The 23645-nt window shown below is 38.2% G+C and overlaps 1 protein-coding gene across 1 annotated transcript in view; it reads left to right on the top strand.

Moving 5' to 3' along the window:
• Positions 1-22191, top strand: part of ST6GALNAC3 (ST6 N-acetylgalactosaminide alpha-2,6-sialyltransferase 3) — a 209982-nt gene extending 187791 nt beyond the window's left edge. Inside the window, 2 exon segments of the mRNA XM_032696869.1 lie at positions 19721-19828; positions 21995-22191. Of these exon segments, the coding sequence (XP_032552760.1) occupies positions 19721-19764 (44 nt within the window). The 3' untranslated portion in view covers positions 19765-19828; positions 21995-22191.
• Positions 22192-23645: the final 1454 nt, after the last annotated feature.

Raw genomic sequence — 23645 nt, 5'->3', positions numbered from 1 at the left:
GTTAGAGCTGTTGGTTGAATGTTTCACCTCTATTAACCTCTCTTCCAAACCAGCAGAAAAGTGGGAATATTTACTTATCATACAAATTCAAACTTCGGTGCTTTTCCTGTGAGAAAAAGTGCTCGCGAACTTTGTTTGCAAGGGTAAAGTCTTGTGTGGTTTGCTGCATATATTACCCTCACTGTAGTTTTTCAAGTGATTTGATGTTCTTAATATTGGGCAGATAGTAAGAAATAGTCTCACTGGTATTTAATTTTGACTTTAAAAGTGGTTAAACTTTTACTTCTGTCTATCCGTCTCAAGTTGTCATAGATTTTCCAATAGTTACTAAGCTGCTGTGTTATGAGGCAGGCTCTGTATGTGATATTTAACATGCTGCTTCTCTTTGCTGTTCCAGAAAGCAGCCTCTAGCATATTAACTGCCTGCTTCACCTGAAGTAAAATGGGAAAGCATTTTAAGATAAGTTTTCCCTTGTCACATTTCTTGCTTGTACTGTAGATTATCAGAGCCTTTTCCCCCCTTACATGTAAGCAAAGACAGATATAGAGAAAAATGTGTTTTTTAAACCACAGGAAGATTTTTCTTTGCTGTTCTATTAATATCTGACTGAAATAAAAAGGAAAAATTCTGAATAAATGACTACAGGTGTCTTAAAACATGTAAAATTATTTTTTAAGCAGGGCTTTGGTTTAAAAAAAAGGATCTGAGCATGGGTGTAATGGAGCCAGACTCACAGAGGAAAATTACAATTTCCATGTCTGGCACCTGTCAGATTTCTTTAAGAGTCTAAATAGGTGTGTTATCACTGATAACACTTACTGACTCCCAAATAGACCAATCAAAGCCTAATTTTCAGAGGTAGATCTTAGAATCCTTTCAAAGTCCAAATTCAAAACGTGATCTTGTGTTGTCCATCAGAGGCCATTACCAACTAGATGTGTTTGCATGAAATGTGGCTTTGAAGCATAGCAGTGGTAAGAAATCAGGGAGAATCTATCCTCTAACGTTGAACTGGGAGTGATAAAGCATCTGAAGTAATACTAGACCTGAATCTCGCCTCTCTGCTCCAATGGTTTTACACCAAGCATTTGGAGGAGACACACACAGCCTCCCAGTTGTGATTCTGCTGAAACCCATGGTGAGATGTTGGGAGCAGTGCTCAGAGCAGGGAGCAGTCATATTGCCCTATACATCATGATTAGTCCAGGACAAAGAACAGATGGCGTGAGAAGGAGATGAATTCCATGAATATGGAGTGGGTGGCAATTGTAGCTGGTCCAAGCTCTGAGACCTGAGAGAGTAGTATTGGTAAATAGTGATAAATGTGAAGGGGTTGTTTCCTGGGTATTACAAGCTACAGGAAGACAGAATGGAGTTGTCAGCTATCTGACAGCTAATTTTTATACATGAGGGTTTTTTATGGCTGCTTTTATTCTGTGATGTGTTGTTTCATTTGTTTGTTTGCTGCCAGGCGCTCACTGTGAGATTTTGGGATTCCCAATTTATGAAGAGATGGCTTTGTGTGGGAAAAGCCTGGGAGACCAACCAGGGAAACTGTGGTTTCACAGTTAGAGAAGATGAATTCACAACTAGTAGTGAATGTTTAGGCCCTGGTTTTCAGGAAAATGAACATATGCAAACACATTTGACTGTCCTTTGAGTTTTGTCCCATAAAGTTAGGTGTTTGATGTTGAATTTTTATTGATGATTCTTCTCCCACCCTGTAGTTATGGTGTCAGGAAAAGAAGTGCTTTGAGAGTCAGACAGAAGAGGAAAATGCTCCAAAGGAAGTTGGACTATTAGTCTCTCGAGACACCCAGTGTATAGATTTTTTTGGTTTATGAAAGACACATCAGTCACACCTCCATTCAGGATCAAGTCCAGCCTGTTTCTGAGACTTAGTGTCATAGGCAACAAGTAATACCTCCACAGTGGAGAGATGACATGTTTCAATGGAGATGCCAAGGTGTAGGCATGGATTAGTTCAAGTGACCTTTTCTTGGCAGATGACTCAGAAGGTGTAAAATGGCTCAGCAAACCCCTTGGGAATACATCTGGGATTTTATTCCTCTGCCCTTACAAATGAATTAATTAATTGCTGGGTTTCATCCTTTTAATCGCTGTAATACTGATTTCTGTTCCAGAAGAAACCAGAAGGATAATGATGTGCAGTTTCACAAATAGATTTTTTTCTTAGGAGAGTTTATCTCTGTGCCTAATACATATTTTAGAGCATCATAGTTGTAGGTTTTCAGAATATTTTTACTTCTCTTTGCAGGAAAAGAAAATGGGGTTCAGAGTTCCTCACAGGAAAAGCTGTAAAATAATTTCTGCTTCATACCAAAGAAATATTTGCAGTATTTACAATGCTTGCATTGTTTTTCTTCTAAATAATTCTCTTCTATTGTTAGAATTTAGGAAAAGGCTATCAGTACTCTTTTTCTTTCAGCAAGATATTGCTACTTCAGGTGAGGCTCAAGCTCATCTGAGGGTACCATATAGGTTAAAATTAGGATATTGTTTCTAAATTATATATAAATTCTTTAATGAAAAATGGTTGTTTTCTTTTGCCTTCAAAGTTGATTGCTTGTCCCTTCCAGAGCTGTTCATTTACATGTTTGAAAATCTATTCAAACTTCATTGAAAAGAACATTTTGTAAAAGATGGAGAACAAGAAAAGCAAAACCCTTGGGAACATCAGGTCAATTTATTGATAGGAATTTTGCACCATTTGAGGACGTGTGGTTGAAGAATCTCTTTTCTATTCCCTGCTTCTAGGAGCCTGGATTCCGTGTCAGGCAGTCCTTTAGTTGTCTGTTTTGTAGTACAGTTGTACTTGTTAGTGGGAGGAATATGCAGAGTTGGCTGAGAAAACAGACCTCTGTGAGAATTTGAGCCAGTGAAGGGTGGCACTCTGGGAAATCAGCTTTCCCCATATTTCAAACCTGTGTTCAGGGAGAGGACAGTCTGCAAAGCAAAAGAGGATTTACTGGGATTTAATCTTGTCTGAAATTCTGTGCTTTGAAAAGTTCTCCATCCGTTCAGGCTAGGATGAAGGTTTTTCTTTGCGTACAAAAACTAAGCATACACCCCACTTAATTGTTTATGATAATTTTTGAGGTATGTTTTTCCTAACAGGGAAACATCAGGCTTATCAAATCTGCTTGAGATTCAGGAGCAGAAGCAGACAGTAATTTTCACTTTTTAGATGGACCTTGATTTGCTTTTCCATCACACTTGCATATTACTGGTACGGTGCCCACCTGTAAGGGAGAAATGGAAGAACTGCAAGGACAAATTCTATAGGTATTTGTGTTGCCGGTGCCTGTGTGTGCTGTGTACAATGTGCCCCAGCTTTTGTGTGTAGGTTTTATTTGCCAAGCACGTTGTCTTTCCATTGTCCTGTGGTCTACAGTGCATTGTCAGTGCAATGGACTGAGAATTAGATTTATCTTTGTCAAATTAGTTGTGTTTTGAGGGAGCGCTTTGAACAAAACCCAAAAGATCGCTGTTTATTTTGGAGCACTCCAAAATGTGAAGGAACTTCATAATTCAGTACGACTTTATGCAAATTCAGATTCTTATTTCTTGGGCAGTTGAGGGCCTCTATCCACAAATTCATCTGGATATAAGCACAGTAGAGTGGAATGTCAGACCAAAAACCAAAAGAGATCACAAAGAACATAAAACTTTGCACCTTCCATTTTATGGAATTTTGGTAAAAATTAATTTGGACCAAATTAATTGGTCCAAAAATTTTAAAAAAACCAAACAAACAAACTTTTTTTTTTTTTCCAAAGAGGAGGAAAGAAAAAATATATGATTTTCTGGAAGGTGCCTGCTGCTGCTACTGAATGAAAATTCATCTTAATGTAAGCCTCCACCTAACCACTTTGTCAAATATCTTTTCTACCTCTCCTCATGATTATTTTTGAACAAAATTAAGCACCTAAGGCAATGTACTGAAAAGCTCCCAGCGTTATTTGCTTAGGGAGAAGTGCTTTACTAGTGCTCTTGTCTCAAATTGGCAATATTCTGTTGCCAGTTTGAATTGTGGGGGTTCATAACCACTATTCAGGTAAATAACTTCGTGGTGCCAGGTAAAAGATACAAAGAGGTGAATTGAATGATATTTAATCATAGCTGAGTCTGCTACTCAGGCTCCTGGAGTGTCACAGAAATTACCATTACAACTATGATTTTTTTACATGACTATTAACCATTCTTCAATCCAAGCTTGAAAAAGACATGGTTCCAATAGTTGTCTTTAGAGGCATAGGGCCTTTTTGAAGCTATTTACTTGTCCTTAATGTAAAGATCAGATATTTTGCTCTCCTCAGGTTTATTTTTCCCAATTTCCTGTTAACAGAAAAAATTCTAGTAAACTGATTTTTCCAGGGCTCATGAATGCACATTTCTAGAAGGTCAAGATACACATTCCTGGCTGCACCACTTGGAGACACAGCCACTTGCTAACTGCAGTGCAATGCCTGTCTGTTGTGCTTCCAGTGTCCATGACTTGGTCTAGCCTGGTTATTTTGCTCTCAGCAGGTTGGAGACCTGCTCCATGTGCTACCAGAACCGGGGGATCAGCCACCTCCAGTTGTGTGGTGGTGACAAAGAGCTGGTGCAGTAACATCCTGTGCCACACAGCTCCATTCAGGTCAGGCTGGTGGGCACGAGTGAGGATGGTACCTGAGCTCAGTGGAGATTGAGCTGAGCTGCCTAGACCTGGATTTGTCCACCCCCGGTTTAGCTTTTCTGCTTGTTGATAATGTTTGTCCCTTCCCTACACACCTTGAATAACTAACTCTGTGAGGGCTCATTTACTTGCAGTATTAAACTGCTTAAAAAGGAACATGTTGCCAATGTATATTTTAGCTCTGGATCGCAGTGTGTTTTCCCCAAGGTTAATTTTCATGCATTCATGCCATACAGAATCGCATTTCATATGATTTATGCAACTAGTGAAATAAGTTATCAAGAGGAGATAATTTTATATTTGTAATGCCCTCATCCCAGACTCTCTTCTTAAAGGGAAACTCCAGAAATCTGCAGGAAAGACAGTTTTTAAAATGTTGCTGGGAGAAATGAGGTTTGACTTATGTCTTCATTTACTGTGGTATTTGAGGACTGAAGAAGATAATATCTAGCATCTTTTCAAACACTGCTTTGTACAAAATACTTCCACTCCAGTTGCTTCTTACAGCCTCTGTAAACTCTGTTTAAATGTTACGGAGTCTACCTAGTCTACATTGTATTATGCAAATTAGGGGTGGGCAACTCGTTCCACAGTGTGGATAAAAAAGCATCATTTCAAACTAATCCTTTGCCTGCACTCAGAGAAACCAAATAAAAATACAAAGGTAAAAAAGAGCAAAGCTTCACTCAAGACCAGAGAAGTGACAGATCCCTGTTTGAAGAACAGCTCTGTGGTTATGCTTGTTCAAGTAAATGGCAAACTTGAATGATCTCAATTGAAGATATTCTTTCTTCTTCTTTCACCTGTATTGTTGTTCTCATTGTTGTTCTCTTGAACAATTGCTGTGATCTATAAAATAGTTTAATTTATATTCCTACCCCCTACCAGTAAATTTTTATTTCTTACATCCTCTTACGAACAAATTGAAGGAAAACAAAGTCATAGTGTCACCACTGAAATCATTCAACATTTACAAAGAATGATCCTCCAGGGTATAAAAAGTAACTCTGCTGCTTTTCCTGGTAAGTGTGAGGAATACCCATGGTAGATCTGAGTGCAGTGTGTATGCCTGTGGTATCTGTAAATCAGTTATACATGTGTATTGTATACATCTGCAGAGGCAGTGCATGACAAAGTGTGTAATAATGAATACTGCACAATGGAGGGTGATACTACACAGCATGAAGATAAAGGATAATGGCATTAGTCTCAAATAACAAAGCCCTGAGCAATGCTGGTAAACCTGTGAGGAGATGTAAGATGTCTTCGTTGTTTCATATGGTAATAATCTGTGTATGCATGTGGTTTTCATAATGATAGATGGATATAGAATATTATATGAGCAGTTCAAGAAGGAACTACCTGTTTATATTGAATAATTTCCATATGAATGATTTAGGGTTGTGGGTTTTCTTGCTTTGCTTTTATGAGATCGACGATTTATTTGTAACGCTGGCTTCTTATCACAAGCGTGCAGCCACACAACCTGATCTCATCAGATCAAACAAGTTAAATGTAGTCAGATCCGGTCAATACCTAGGTGAGAAATTTCCAAGGTAATTCAAGAATGCATTAGGAGACTGCTCTGTATCAGTATTCCTCTCTTGCCAGCACCGAGCAGGGATCTCCCTTATTGTTGGGGAGTTCAGTTGATACATGGTTCTTCATCCTCATCCTAAATTGTCCTTTATCAATGCCAGGTACAAGTGGCTCCATTTGTCAGGGTGTATGTAATCTACCAAGAACTTTTGGTGATGAAAGGTACTACGTAAGCAATGGTGCCAGCTCAGATATTATAGTTCATGTTTTATATTAGCCTTCTGCAGCCCTGATTTAGTAAATCCCAACGGAACGTTAATTTTGAAGCACCATTTAGGTCAACCTTTGATTGAAGCGTACAGAGCACTGTTTCCTTGTCAAAAATACTTGTGCAGAATCAGGAGAAGTGCTGGCGTATGCCTGTCAAAAGGACAAGATAAAGCAGAATTTCCGTTATCATCTGTGAGATAAAACAGAATTATCATGGCTTTTTTTTTTAAAAAATTCCTTTATAAGCTGTGATTTAATTGACATATTGAACTTAACTGAGAACTGGAGCTGGACATTGCATCTTGAGGTTTCTGTTTGCTTTCACTCTAAGCCAGTTGATATAACATTTCTTTATATTTGTGTAATGCCTACAATTCTACCTCTTTTGGAGAAAATGTATGGGATATCTACACATGAGATATATTATATTAGCTGTATATTATAATAGCTGAGAGCTATGACAGAGAATACTGACTCACTTGTGCTCATCAACCTATAAGATAGCATCAGCACAGAATGAAACAAAAGGCTATCAAACCTATTGCCAGAGGAAAATGTGGATTACATACAAATAAACACGAAGTGCAAATGAAAGATGTGAGTAGGTTTATATAATGAGAAAGGGGGAGCCCAACAAGCTTCTTTACTGTTTAATGCCATACTCCAAAGACAAATATTACAAATATTACAAAGAACAAAAAGTCACGTTTTTATTCTATATTTTTTCCTGAATAAATAGCAAAGCCATGGAACAATTTTCTGAACTGATTGCACAGAATGAGGCATAGAGCAAAAAAACCCCAAAACATTATTAGTGTGATCGTAATTGCGATTAGGTAATCACAATTAATTTTCCTGTTCTAAGACAGTCGTCATCCACTTGTGAAGGAAAACCACATCAGAAGTGAATTATACTCACTGCTATTAGTTTGGGGATTCAGTCTGTATACTGCATCAAAATGCTGATGCCTGTGCTCTGAGAACTTCCAGTGAACACATCTCTTTAGAGCAAACAGTAAAACAAAATCAGGTGTCAATCATTCATAAATCTCTTGCATTTGTATATAAATATGGGTAGGAACTCTGATTACATATAAAATGTATGTACACTTATAGAAAGAGCAAAGGAATGAAATCTTTCTTCGTTGGTGGTGTTTCTTTCAGTTTGGAAGAAGAAATATTCCCATAAACATTCTGGATACCTTGTAATATGCACTTTTGCACTATTTCCTTCCTCTGGTCCTAAATGAGGGTTTCCAAAACCTTTAAAGCCATAGACGAGTTTGCTTATGACTTTTAAAATCGGATGTAGGTAAGGAAGTCCAATTTATACAAGCTTGGAGAGGTTTTGTGAATACCAAGCATATCTGAATATGCCTGTCTTTGTACCTTTGCAGGATTTCACATTGCCTAATATAATGTTCGTCATGGTTTTAATTTTTCCTCAAAATGGATCTCTTTTATGTCTGCTATTTACCATCCTTGCCAGAGTCATTGAGCACAAGAAATGCAGTATCTACAAGATGCAGAAACTGCTTTCTTCCTTGCACTCGTGTAGTATGTAATGGATGGTTTTAAGAAAGGATCTTTACTCTGTGCTTTACCTATTCATGTGTAGGATTTTGATTTCATTTGAAATGAAAGGCGTAAACCTCAGGTCTGAAAACTAATAGAATTTCTGCATTTACCTGCTGATCCATAGCCTTTAGGTTAGATTGTGTGTCAGCCAGCAGTCGGCTTGTTGAATGAAGCAATACTTTAAAACTAAAATGAAAAGATTTCTGTTATATGTAGCCTGACACCAGATATGAAGGCAGATTTCTGGTGGCTTATTATTGGAAATATTTTCCAGTGTGTCTGATAAGCGAGGCTGAACAAGCCGTGGGAAGCAGACCTAATCAGATAATGCTGACTCGCAGACCAGAAAAAAAGAGAAGAAATGTATTTTGCCTAAGTGCTATGCCTTCCCTTGACAAAACTGAGGACAAAATGGCTAGTGTAATGACAAAAGGTGCTGCAGAGAGCAGGGAGCAAACCTGCTACTTCATGAGGGTGGCTGTTGCATGTCAGCCTGTTTACTTGTACATATTCATTGTCTGTATTACAGAAGGTTTATATCTAAGTGCTCGAGTGATGGGGCATGTAAAAAGGACTGGGAGAACATCAAGCTGGATCAGCTCTTCATTTTTCAACCAGTCTAGTTATTTTTTTGGAACTTCAAAGGAATTCAAGGAGAGAGTCCCCATGAGGGATCACGTGCTGTGCTCTGCTCAGACTCTCAGTGCTGCACATCCTTCATGGGAATACACTTGAACACTGAGAATATTCACAGGATAAGCACATTCTCAGTATGACTGGAGGAGCATTCATGATGTTGCAAGGTGGAGGACAAAGGAGGGTCTTGTAGAAAATCTTAGGAAGAGTTTCCAAAGAACTGAAGCGAAAAGATTCCTTTGTTATTTCCGAGCCTGGATATGAAGTGGTGTTTACCACAGATTGATAGTTAACACAGAAAGATATTTGACAGAGCTTTGTATTTTATGTGTTCTGATTGCATGTAGATAATAGATTATATCAAATGCAAACATAGTGCCATATTAATATTACATGACAAATGTGCATACTTTTATTTGTAGGCCTGGAGACATTAAAAAAAAAATTGTTGGAAGATCCTCTTATTTCTAAATTTTTTTGAGAACAGCTCAGTTCTTGGCTTTGTACCTTAAATGTCTCTGCTCAGGGGAAAATTAATTTAATTGCATAAAACCTACTCTGTGCTGATTTTTCTAGACAACTACTGTAAGATTAAAGTTTTAAATGAATTGAGTGTCCCTATAAGAATATTCGCATTCATACATGTCTGGATTAAACATGCCATCTGTGCCTTCTGTTTTATTTTTCTCACTGTATATTTGGAATTCAAAATACCATTTATTTTGTGAGAAAAAAATTCGATAAATCATTTCAGTTGTCCCACACTTTGTATAACTAATTGTAATTAGTAAAATGTCTTTGTTGGCAAGGGCTTATCAGGCAAATAGCATGAAGAGGCAAAGAGAAAGCTTTGTAAAGAATGATGTTTTTTAAACCCAATTGTGATGCTATCTCTGCTATTGTGTATGATTTAACTCTTAATTTTTAATCTGGTATTCCTCCCAGCTGTGTAGGTACTAGTGTAACCTGGGGTTCTCTGTAATGCAACTATGGAACAAATTTTTGTCAGTTCTAAATTTTGCAGGAGTCTTGAGCCACCTACGTTGTAGCAAATGGGTTGTAGTTTCTAGTTTTAATCAATTAGCTTGGTTTAATGTTTCTTATGCAAATCTTGTAGAGAAAAATTCAGTTAACTGTGAAATCCTGAACTTTGGTGCCAGGGGAGCAGCAACAGCCTCCTCTGATGGACGCTGCCTGCTGTGTGGCCTCCTAAAGAGCAACTTGCCTGCAGAATTCAGTGGCAACAAAGCCGAGTCTTAACTAGCTGATATGGGGGATCACCGAAAAGATGTCACTAAGAACAATATAATATGTGGAAAAGAAATCAGGGCATTTATTTGTGAAGCCAAGGACCACTCTCCTGCTTCATGAATGTGTTCTGGTAATTTGGATTCACTGGAAATACCATATCCCTGATGCTAACTGAGTTCTTCACCACTTTTGATAACCAGGCAGTAGCTTACACTGATGGTGAGCTGGCTAGATGATTAGTCAGATAATTCTTGAGTTTACTATTTACTATTCTCAAAGAGCTGGATTGTGAAAGACTCAGAAAATTAACTTATTTACTACTTCAGTTGATAGCAGAGGAGCCATAAAAATTTTCTTTTAGAGCATTTCCCTGCCATTCTAATAAATATGGTGATTTTTCTCAAAGCTTCCACTTGCACTATTACCCTCCTGCAATATTCCATATATTCCGTATAATACGGGAATAAAATATTCTGAAATTGTCCAGCGTTGAAGGAACTGTTCAGAGGCTGGGATTATTTGCTTCTTCCTTAGTAGTTGGACAGAGGTTAGCCAATTAAGAAAGCAGTAAAAGTTTAGATCCACTTGGATGGAATATAGAGAGTAAGCAAGACTCTAATATTGATACTAAACAGAAATATGATACCTATATGTGTGTGTGTGTTTCATTAAAATGTACGTTAAAGAAAAAAAAAAGAAAACAAAAAGAAATATTTTGTTCCTTTTATACTTTAAGGAAAAGTTTATCCGGAGAAAGCTTCAGTAGTAAAAGGGAATGCAACATCTGTGTTAATTAGCAGTTCATCTTCAAAGCTTGACTGATGGGTTACATTATGGCCTCTTGCAATTGAATTAAAATTCAGACCCGCACAAGTTCTATTTTTACCTCCTTTTTCCATATCAGAATAATTTGTCTGGATCTAAGATTTCATTTTTGCTAAAAATATTGATGTTCTGTACTCTAAAATGAACTTTTAGTTAGTGCAAATAGTCAGTGGAGAGAAGTGGCTCCAGATGCAATTTCAGAGAATGTGGCTGTATAATGTGATGTGGTGTTAGGGATAAGGATTTGTACATTCTCCAAGGAATCTGTTTCTGTTGGTTCTTTGACAGTTAAGCTCTTTGGGTCAGGGGCTGTCACGTGTGGGTGTGTAGCGCCTGCAGACTGAGGATTCACAGTGCTACTGTAATGTAAAAAATCAGTAATTTAGCAACAAATTAGGAGTTAGTTTTAGGATACCTGTCAACGCTTTGGTGAATACCATAGTTGGGGTGAGACAAGCTGTTGGTAGAGGAGTATGCACTGATGAAGGCTGTATCTGTAGAGCTTGAGTTTTCTTTTTCTAGTGAATATTTTCTGTTCAGAAATGATACTTCCCATTAATATTCTGGCCCTCCATAACCTTTTTTTTTTTTGGATGGGCATCCATCCTGGTGAAAAGTAAAGTTCTCAGATAAATGGGAAATGTAGGGAAAACAATGTAACATCGCCCTCCCTTCCATGGTGACATCGAAGAGGTGTTGCTTGAGCTACCACAAGGACTGTAGAATGTGGAAAATTTAAAAGGGTATCAGCTGCTGTGCATCAGTGTGATTTCTGTCAGCTGAGTATCTGATCCAGTGTTCTTCCCACTTCAATAAACAGACTTAGGGTACAATCTTGTGCTAAGTGTTCTTTCATTTTTGCCATAGCAATAAACCAAAATATCTTTATAAAAGCCTCTGCTCACACTGCAATGTCACAGACATACAATGTGCACTTTTACAAAGTTGTGTCATATTTTTGGATTTAAACATAAAAAAGACCCAACCTAATAGAAAATGTTTTTATGAAAAATTGAAGCTGCTTTCAGACAAGGTTAGATGAACTGCCTTCAGCATCTTGTATTGAGAAGGTAAGAGCTAATAAAGAAATTTCTTCTGTATTCACCTACAATACATTTCGCTAAAATATGCAGCCAGGAGTAGTGAGTGCCCTTTAATACCAGAAGAAAAGGGTGGGAAAGCCTCCTTAATTAAATCTCTTCGGGGATCCTGGATTAACTGCAGCTCTGTTTAGTTTATGTCCTCCCTGCAGAAAAATGTGCAGACCCAAGACAGCAAATATTGTTTTAAATGTCGATGCAGGAAAAAGGCACTGTTGTTTTTTGGGTTTTTTTCTTCCACTTGGCACAGTTTTTAGTTTTGATTCACTTTTGGCTACAAAGTATGAAAATCTAAATCCTTTTCTACTCCCTTTCCCGTTGTGTGAAAATATTGAACCAGCACTCAGCAAACTGGATGCAGCTACTGGGGAAGAGCAGAGCACATAAAGCTGCCCTACAGGAGACTGTGGCACCAGCCCTGAAACCTGTGCCAAGATTTCAGGTGTCACTCCCTTTGGCACAGCCACCAGGGATTGCAGAAAATCTTTGGCCTAGCCTAGTCCAATGGGAAGTGGGGAACAGTGGGATAGGGACACACCATGGTGCCATAACTAACTTGCAGGCTCGAGTAGTGCCGAGGGAAATTTTGGCATTACCTTCCATTTGCTTCAACCACTGCAAGCAGAAGGAATTGCATTGTGGAGCGAGTGCTGTGCAGGATGCAGACCAGAAGAGTTGCATTTAGTGATAAATTCAGTCTTCCTAATCGTGGAGTGAATTTTACTGAGGTGATTTTTGAAGAGAAAATGGCTGTACAAAGATGCCAACAGCTTAGGCCTCAAATCTGCTTATGGGAATTTAGTTTTCCTTCGCTCCAAATATAACTGCATGGTTGTAGTGGTTGACACTCCCGTGGATCCTCTTCTGATTTAAACACTCATTTACCCATCAACAAAATGCAGTGCAAATGGAAGTGTGTGGAGCCACACGCTTCTCTGTGTGTCGAGGTTTGTAATCGTGCATAAACTACTTGACCTCAGATCCCAGGGAGCAAATGCAACCTGGGCACTCACAAAAGGCATCTTTTTCTAATAACTTGAGTGCACACAATATCAGACCACAGTTTGTACCTAAGAAAGGGAAATAAGGAACTCTTGATTCAAGGAAAATCAAGAGAATATGTATTTCTGGAAAGAGTAAGAATAGGGAAGAGAGTGGGGAAGAAAAAAAGATTGGAATTGGGATTTACTGCTCTGTAAACAGTTTGCACCAGGACCACAATTTGTGTCTGAAGAGTCAGTGCGACCTGTAGAAGCTGTAAGAAATTTAGCTGCCAACTCATGTTCTCTACAGGGAATGCCATTCATATTGAAAAGATTAGCACAGGTTTTCCTGCATGAGAATCACCTCAAAATAATACAGGCTGGAGGGCAGAGTTTACAATTATAATTCTTTCTTCTTGTTTCTCTTCTGTGGGCTTTGCAGCAAGCTGGATCTCCATGATCCCCCTTGATAAACAGGAATTCCCCTTTTCTTCTCTGTACTCAGCAGCACAGGCATCTGAAGGAGCTGTCTCTGCTAGGGTGAAATAACTTCCTTCTCTGATTGCCTGAGTTCACAACAGAGCTGAGATGCATCAAAGTCAGGTTGAGGAATCAGAAATAAGGAAGCTACAGAAGCCTGGGCAGAAGAAGTAATTTTTTTTTAAGCTGCTGCCTTTCCCCCCGCCCTTTTTTTCAGGTTTCCATACTTATTTTCAAAAGGGAGGAAAAAATAATAATAATAAAAAAAAAAACGTACACAACACAAAGATTGGAACTATGTGCATAAATTAAATACTCAAGCAGATGCCACAGATCTTTCAGTACTTGTAGTAACAGGTTATTCCTTATTTCTAATGTTGCTTTTGCCTGTCTTACCAAAAATTGTTAATAGTAAGTCAAATAGTTTCAATGGTTTTTTAATTAGATGCAGTTAAATACAAAGCCATCATTTCTCTGCTCCATTTTGTGATTATTCAGTGTCCTCACTGTCTTGTTTTCAGTGCCATTTTGACATGGGATTTATTACTTGTTACATCTCTTTTTAAATCCGATTGTGAAGGGAGGTTGTCACGGGCTAGTCTGTGGCCTTTACTGCGGGTTTGTAGCAAATTCAATGGACTGAAATGAACTCTTGTCCCCTGTGTTCCATTGGTGCAGCATTAATATAAACAGAAAGCCAATATTTCTGGAGATTAATTGGACAGCATGCCACCCAACTGCAGTTTATTTTCAGGATTCATACTAGGGTTGATGTACCATGAGTCTGGGCTGGCAGGAGTGCATCACTGCTCCATGCCCAGGTACATCTTGCTGGGCACAGTCTCTGTCTGAATCTAGAATGTGGTCTGTGCTGTTCATAATGCATTCCGCTTGTTTTAAGCTTTGCATAAAAAATTGGAGAGGATGGATAATAAAACATCTGCCCATTTATAAATGTTTCACTCTTCAGAAATGACCTGAAGCACGATGGGGGCTTTTGAATGTGTGAGACAGGCTGCTCAGTGCTAGAGGGGCACGGATATTTATTATTAGATGTCCTGCATCATTGTGGAATGCAAAGCAAGCCCATGCGTGTATACACACACACACACACACACACACACACACACACACACACACACACACACACATATACAAAGGAGGGAAAATAATTATGATAAACAGCTGCCTAACAGGTATCTTTATAAGGCAGAAATAGCAACCATTTTTACCAGGTGAAATCAATTCTCTGTGCTTGCATTTTCATTGCTGTTCTTGTGCTGTTTTTTCCTGCGGAAAGTATGTAATGAAATAATTAGCAACAAAGCACTGAGTCTTAGAGAAAACAGAAATAAATCTAGGCTAGTGCCAATATTCTTCAGCATTTAGAGTCTTACCCTTCCTCTCTACCAAATGTACTTCCTTTTCTCCTCTCAAAAACCAGCTCTCTGGCGAGACAAGTGCATGTGCTCCTCAAAGGAGAGGTGAGAGCCTTGCTCTTCTCTTCATGGTGGTGCATTTGTCTGTCAGCTCATTCTAATCCGTCATGTACAAATCTGCTTCTGATTTGAAGAGGAAGGCATAGACCAAAACTGAGACTTGGGGATTGTGGATGTTTAATTTGGCAAAGCAGAAGAGTTGTTCAGCAGCTGTACTCAGAGATGCTTCCTCAGGTATCTTAGTTTGTTTAGACCAATACTCTTATTTATACTTATTTATTAATCAAGAGGTCTGACAAGCTGCTGCAAATAAAGCTGCTGCTGATTCAGTAGTTTGGTAGGAGAGTCATCTGAGGATTAGAGTCTATAAACAACCTTTATGAAAAGATAAATTTTTTTGTCAATTAATTGGCCTGGAGAATTTTGTCATTTCAATCTGTCGTTGTTGAATTTTACTTTACTGTAATATTTTGAAATTAAGTGAAAAAAGAAAAGTGTCTGTCTAATGCTTTTGGTGAGCTCTCTGTTAATTAATAGCTTTTTGAAGTACTAAATGTCTTGGTTTTTATCTTAATTAACAGTCTTAATTGACCTTCTGTGATCTGTAGTTTCTCCCGAAAGAATTAAAAAATAGACTTCTAAATTCTTTTCTGCAAACAGATTGACACGCATTTACTTGTCTACAGATCTTCTCTACCTTCACAAACTTTTTTCTTTTCATTTTTATTCTTTTACCACTGAAGTCCCCACTGGAAATTACAGTCCATTGAACCGTAGAGCTAAAATTGATTGTGCACATAAAAAATCCTGGAACAATTGAACAAAGAAAAGAAGTTCCTGGAGTAATCAGATCAGAACTTCCTGGTGAAATCCAAACACGAGTGACAACAAAATTTTTACCTGATTTGAATTCACCTGACCTCGATCACTGAGACAATATTTTATGTTCCTCCATTTGCCCCTGGTGACAGAAGGAACCAGTTTTTCCTTCATTTAGCCTAAATCAAAGCATGGTTATAGATATCAAAGGAGATGAATTTCAGTTGCCAGTGTTTTTATGGGGCATTCTCTGTTCCATCTCCTTTATATCAATTTCTTCTGCTTTTTGTGGAGTATTGGAAATTTAAAGCTGAAGAGCCCTGTCTAACTGCTTCTATTTAAAATTAATCTTTAATTAAAGCTTTATGTGTCACACATTATGATTGTAGCCATCCTAAATGCGCCTTTTACCCTTTTCTTCTAAAATATAGAAGGCAACTCTCTTTTTTTAACATGTTGTGAGAAACTGCAGTCAGTTCTTTCTGCTGTAGTTTATGGAAGGCATTACTAAAAATGCAAATTCTGTGTTTTGAGACTTGAAACTTTCAAGTTTCAAGTTAATCGTGGAGCTTACTTTTATATTCTGGGATTAAATAATGACATTTTAAGCATTTAAACCTTCACTAAGAGCAAGATAAGCAAGCATATACTTCGTTTCAAGCATCTTCACTAAGTTGATTCCACTGGTCTTTTCATGTGTTTAATGTTAAGCATATGCCTGTGTACTTTTCTGAAATGCTAGATGGTATATAGCAGAGTGAATTACAACCAATAATTGACATTTCTTTAAGAATCCTAATAAAGTAGGAAGTATGCAAAATAAGCTTTCATTTTTAAGATAAACAAAGTAACTTTTTGTGAGCATTGCCTTTTTATTGCTGCACCCAGCTGTAAATCATGTCCTGAAAGCAAAGCCATCTTTTAAAACGCATTTCTTGAAAAATAGTGCATTATTTTCTCCTGAGCGATTGAGACAATTTCCTGCCTGGATTTGGTGCCCCATTAATTTTAGACTATTAAAAAAAAAAGTCACAGTGAGCAATAGGAAACAATTTTGGATTTGTTGCACACACATATATCACAATAGATCTGCCTGTCGTAGTTCTAGAGATGATGTTTAACCAAATCCTGTTTTCCCTGTTTTGGGATTAATGTCATCCTTCCCTCAGATTTGTACAGTGATACAGCCTTATGCTGCATATAAATAAAGGATTTTTTTTTCTTTTCAGTGTGTAAAATTTGAAATTTGAATGCAATTACAGTAACAAGAGGAAGTCTTTTCTAATGAGTCTCAAAAATCCCTGGCCAAAAAGCATGTAAAACTCTCCTGTAGAGAGAGAAATTGAGTGCAGTGTTAGCATAATAGCAAGGGCTGAGACATTGCTTTGCACTACAGTTTTATGGGATGATATTTTAAAAGGTATTCAGAGATTTATGGCTTTTTAGGGACAGCTAAAATTGTTTTCACATTTCTAATACTGCTTTCATTAGGCTTTCGAAAGTATGTTTATGGTATCAGATTGAATTCTAAGGTGTTACCAAATCATCCAGAATCCCCACTGCTCAAGTATATTCCCTTGTATCCCTGTGTGTCTTCAGAGGAAAAAATGGGATGAATGTAAGTGCTTTGTTTTAAAGTATATAATCTGTATTCTGTCATGTACTTCATCTCCAAGGAAAAGTACCTGGGAACTCACTCTGCTGTTTTTATTTATCCTGCCAGTGCAGTATATAGATGAGAGGACTAAGGTCCAATAGTGTTAAAACAGGACATGAAATATTGATTAATTCTTTTTTTAAATTCCTTTTTCCTCCTGAGTATAGCAAATTTCAGATGCTACTGTCAATACAGTGCTCTCCAATAAACCTCCATTATTGGAAGGGTCCTGATCTTCATCGTGTTCTTATAAATGGTTATTATGATTCTAAAAGGCTTTAAAAGCTCAAGGCTAGTGCTTTCCTGGGGCAAGAGCAGAAAGCAAGTTAGAAGCAGTGCAGCCTTTTATCATGGCAGAACGTTACTCTGATATAACATGGATTGGGTTGGGAATTCTCTTTGCTGGACAGTAGCAGAACATTCTGGTTAAAGACATGAAGATCCTAATGGGGCAGATAAACAGATGTACAGTTTCATGGTTATAAAGGTGTCAAGTAAAGAAGCACAATTATAGTTGGTATCCACTTAAGGAAACATGGGGATTTGACACCCTGCCTTCAGTTCCCCCTTGTCACTCTTCAGTTTAAGTTAACCCTTTATTTATTGCTTCCACTATGGTCCTTTACAAAAGCAGCTAAACGTACTTAAGTAGTTCCCAGAGCAAACGGACGTTTCAGGAAAGGTAGGGATAGAAGTTCACAGCAGCTCACTGATGTAGGATAACAGATATGAGCAAGAAAAGAATATTTTAACTCCTTTCAGGGTACTCAGCTCTGGGAGTTGAGGTAATGGTTTTTCACTTAAAAAACTGAGGTTTATTTAAACTGAAGCGTACTGGAGATTCTTTAGGAATGTAAAGCTCTAGGAGTTTTTCTACTATCAATAATAAAAGGTATTCATCAGAGATGGGATTTGAATCTCAGACCTGTATGTGCCAGGTAAATGTCATCATAAAGGTTGTACAACTACTTTTTCACCCATCGTCTTAATTAGTCTTTAGTTCAACTTGAGCAAGGAAGTAACACAGAATCTGAGCCAAAAACCACTGACTGGCATATTTACCTGGGAGGCAGGAGACCATAGCATGTTCTTACTCTGAACCAGGAAGAAGCACCTGAGGTTGGTTCATCTTTCTCACAGGAACGTTGGGGTTTATAGGCTGGATAAGTTGCTACAGGATTTTCTTTTTCCCCCTGAATCAAAGTTTTATTCCTACCCCAAGATGGAAATGTTTTCAGAAGATTTTGTTGGTGGGAATAACTGATTAGCACACAGGTCTACTTGGGAGTTCTTTGGCAGCAAAGCTTAATGGTGTGCAAACCTTAGGCTACTTTAACTTACGATGCAGAACAGATTGCTCCCTACCATGCCCAAAGGCTGAGGGTTTACAGTTGTGGCAGAAAGCTGATACATCCCCTCCTCTCACTCACACCCAGCTCCATTAAGATGGTACTCTATTAAGATGGTTTTCATTATATCTTTCTTTGGAAATCGGGCAAGTTTTTATAATTTTAAGATAATTATGTCCATTGATTTGAGTCAAACTGAAAGCAATACATACACAAAGCTGGACTTTAACCAAGTTGCAAGCAGTGAGAGCTAAGTGTGTTCTTACTGTTCATGAGGTTTTAAAGCAGTGAGTCTTGCATGCCCAGGTTGTATGGGTGACTCTTTGACTCCCAGTAATTGGTAACATTTGCTTGAGTAGAGCAAACAGGATTTGGTTTGTGATTAACAGTGCTCACACAGCCAATCTGTGAGCCAAAACCTTACACATGTAATTTTTCTCACTCATGCAGGTAATACTTTTGGACTGATTTAACATGAAGAGTTATTTGAGCCAAGACTATCAATCTGGGCACTATCCTCTTGTGTTTTGCTCTCTGCTATGTTATCTCAAAGAATGACAACACAAAATTATGTAAAGGGTGTGCACAGAATTTTGGTTTTCAAAACCTGGTATTAGATGATTTTCTGTCAAAATATCCATGAAAGTTTCATTACTGTGTGAATTGTCAAGTTGAGGATAGCCCACTGCAGATTAAGATTTTGCTTGCAGAAGAGGATGGTGCATACCCACATCCACACAGCACAAATTCTGACAGTAAGTTTGCATTTTGGTGAACTTTGTGTCATTTTACAAACCCTACTAATTGCTGTCTTTCAGATGTGAAAATAATTATTTTTTTTTTTATCTTATGGGAGATGCATCGTTTGACTCCGGATATTTAACATGGTATTTTTTCTGTGGACGATAGCTTGAGGCCCCAGGCTGGGAAGAATGGGAACATATCTATAAATAATTCAAAGTAATTGTATGGTTTTGACAGATTGTCAAATTGCTTAATGCCTTTTGTCCCAGGCAATAGATTATATTGCTTTGATAAATTGTTGATAATTTCTCATTGCAATTTGTTTTGTGTATGTTGTATTTTTACAGAGTCCAGTCAGGTTCATATCTCAGTACGGGTTGGTTTACCTTAATTTTGGCTATGGATGCCTGCTATGGAATTCACGTCTATGGGATGATAAATGACACCTACTGCAAGTAAGATCACAGGAAATTATTTTCATGCATCTACAATTCTGATGTCTTGTCAAAATTTCACAATTGATTTTAATATCATAAATCCAAAAAATGGATCAGGCAGGCATTTCCCAGTGTTTTGCATTGATGTGACACTATTGTCAGCATATTCACTCCTGATATGGCATTTGCTGTTGATAAAATAAAAACATTTACAAAATCTAACATCAGATGTCATGAGGAGCTATTTTTAATCAAAGATCTTTCGCAGTTTCTGAATTAGCAGGAAACAAAGTATGCTCATACTTTTCTGAGAAAAATGTACTTGCTTCCCCTGCTAAAACAAACCTATAGAGGCAAAACTAATATATTATTTTCTGAATACCAAATACACCAGGAAGTGAAAAAAAACTGATTAGCCCAGGATAGTTACCTGAAATTACATTTCACCACCATGGAGCAACCTACTTGAACTTTCTAGGTTATATATGACTTGTTTTGAGTAGTAGAGGTTTCTGATTAGATAATAAAACAAGTCCTGTGAGCTTTATCACCATAAAGTGACATAAATTCCAGCCAGCTCCTGTTAGTGACCTTACAGTGACAATGGATTAATCACATCATCAGAAGTGTAACTCTAAACAGAATTTTTAAAAGTCCACATTAAACACTTTCATCTACAGTGTATGGTAGAAAAATATAAAATGAAACTATTCTTCATTTGTTCAGTAAAGCAGGAATAATGGGTGGTACTAGTATGTACACATCTCTTCTTCTGTGCCCAAGCTGGTTCAAGTCTGGCATGTAACCATGTCCAGTGGGTCCTCAGCTCCTCAAGTCGAGTCTTTGTGCAGATCCTCACTCCACACTCTGTGTTACTCCAGTGGGAGGCTCATTCCTGGCAGACCCTAAAACAAACAAACAGACAAACAAACAATGGAATTTGAGTCACAGCTGTTTAATTAGGATATCTTAACATTAGAGATTGGCTTTTTAGAACTCGCAGATCTCACTGATGGAGTCATCCAGATGGAGTGAACATATGTTGTTCTTTGTTTATGAAAACACAGTAGGCGCCCCGAGATGAGGGGTGACAGGACTGGGGTTGTCCTCAGAGCCAAGCCAGGCTGGTATTGCATAGCCCTGATGTAAAAACAGTCAACAGCATGATAGCACTTAAGTCTGTTGGCAGCAGGGAAGGATGGCTTTCCTTAAAGCTGAAATTCTGACTGCATTATCTACTTATAATGGATTATGCAGCCCGTTAGAGAACCAGTTTCAACAGACTTTGCTTAGGGATGGAGACTTGTGGACTGAGTTCTCCCAGGTTAAATAAAATGTGCAGTACCCATAAGAGCCAGCCCATCAGGTTCTTACTGGCTGTTGAGATCAGTGCGTGCTGAGACACACTGAGCTACATTTTCCATAGGAAAATTCATAGAAATCATGATGTAATGAAAGCCCTTACACAGTTTAGCAAAGGAGCTCAAGTGCTGATGTATGGAAAGGATTTCAGGTAAATCATAGAATCACAGAATCATTTGGCTGGAAGAGACCTTTAAGATCATGGAGTCCAGTTGTTAACCCAGCACTGCCATGTCCAGCACTAAACCATGTCCCAGGTGCCACATCTACGTGTCTTTTTAAGTTCCTCCAGGTATGGGGAGCCAAAAACTTCCCTGGGAAGGCTCTTCCAGCACTTGAAAACCTTTTAGGTGAAGAAATTTTTCCAAATATCCAGTCTAACCATGAGGCCATTTCCTCTTGCCTTGTTACCTGGGAGAAGAGACCAACCTCCACCTTGCTACAGTCTTCTGTCAGGTAGTTGTAGAAAGCAATAAGGTCACTCCTGAGCTTCCTTTTCTCCAGGCTGAGGACCCCCAGCTCCCTCAGCTTCTCCTCAAAAAACCTGTGCTCCAGACCCTTCCCCAGCTCCATTGCCCTTCTCTGGCCAAGCTCCAGCACCTCAATGTCTTTCTTGTGGTGAGGGGCCCAGAACTGAACACAGGATTTCAGATGTGGCCTCACCAGTGCCGAGTGCAGGGAGACCATCACTTCCTCAGTTCTGTTGGCCACACTACTGCTGATACAATCCAGGATGTTTGTATCCTGTACTCAGGTGCAGTGTATATTTATGTATTTCTTGAAAATAATACTTAAGTATATCTTTTTTTTTTTTTCCCCTAGGTCAGAAGGCTTTCGTAAAGTTCCCTACCACTATTACGAGCCAGGAAGAGATGAGTGTGAGGAATACTTTCTCCATGAAAACGCTCCATATGGAGGCCATAGGTTTATCACAGAGAAGAAAGTATTTGCTAAATGGGCCAAGAAGCAAACAATAATATTTACACATCCCAACTGGACAGTGTCTTGATATTGGTTTTCTTAACTCTCCCTTAACAGGATATTACAAAAATGTCTCAGTTTACAGTAGTTTTGCTTACATCTGGCTGGCCTTTCTCAGCCTGGGTAACACTAATCTAAAAACCAGAAGGCAAAGAGGGTGATGGTTCAGCTGCTAAGCAAAATTAATCATCTGTGGAAGGTAGACACATTGTTTGTTATTTGTTAGGGTTTTACTCCACACTATGCACTTTATACTTTAACTGGATTTTACTTCAAGGCAGGAGCAGTTAAATACAGAGGAGACTTTCTGTATATACAGGTGCACACAGAGAACATGGTGATCCTTTGAAACTTGTCCATCATCTCAGATGTTTAAAATTAGTATTTATAGCTCATTGGCAGTACTGCAGCACTAGTTTCCTTTCTAGTATTAGCAGAAATTTTCAACAAGAGATATATGAGGAAAAATATAGACCTCCAAGGTCCATAAGTGAGTAAGTTAAAAAAAAAAAAACCAAACCTAAAACCAGCTGAATACATTGATACATGTGAGCACTTGAATATATGGTAAAATTAGAGATGAGTTAAACATGGTTCTTGAACTGTTCACAACTTCTGCATGAGAAGATGCTGCTTGCTCAAGACTCCTGATTAATTCATAAGTTCTGAAATGCAGCTTCCTTCTGCCTTGGTCAAGCTGCACCACCTGGGGCAACGCAGTTTGTACTTTCTGAAGCCGTTGTCCCACTGTTTAGCTCCAGCAGCATGGCACTCAGAAAAGACTGTGTTTTGCAGCCCATGGTGAACCTTTGGCTGTTGTACCAAGTCTGCTGCCAGTATCCAAACCCATGAGTGAAAAGTTGTCTCATGAATATCTCCATTTACTCTAGTTATGCCTTTGAGTTGCTCCAACATCCAAATAACAGTATTTTGACAGTATTTCCCATGCCGCCATCATAATTTATTTTAGATCTCCAGTTTCTCCAGCTTTAAAAACAGGGATAGTGTCTATCTACCTCACAAGGGAGTTGTGAGGACTAATTTAATTTAATTTAAAGCACTTTCCTGATGAAGAATGCTACAGATCATTTATTCTTAACACAAAAACAATGGTACCTGTCATTTATTCGTGTCTGTTGGGTATTTGAAGAAAGTGACAGCATGTCTGGATCTGATGGCGAATTGTTCTGTGCATCCGTTTTCCTACTGAGGATAATTTGTAATACTGAGTTGTCTCAGCTTGCATTGCTTCAGATGAAGTTGAAAGAACTCCCCACCTCACAGCATTAGCTGCACATCAAGAGGCAGTTCAAGAATTTTAAAATATACTCATCTCTAGTTTAAATATGTATTCCCAAGCTTACTGTCATGGAAAGTTTTCAACTGCAGCAAACTCAATTGTAATATGACCATAATTCAGCTACACACATGAGTTTTATTTAAACTAATGCTTTCAGTTTAGAATGTGTCCTATGAATATTTGAACATCTGG

The sequence above is a fragment of the Chiroxiphia lanceolata genome, chromosome 9 (assembly GCF_009829145.1).
Source record: "Chiroxiphia lanceolata isolate bChiLan1 chromosome 9, bChiLan1.pri, whole genome shotgun sequence".
Classification (NCBI taxonomy): Eukaryota; Metazoa; Chordata; class Aves; order Passeriformes; family Pipridae; genus Chiroxiphia; species Chiroxiphia lanceolata.
Note: the sequence above shows the minus strand (reverse complement) of the source record. Positions and strands in the feature narration are given on the sequence as shown.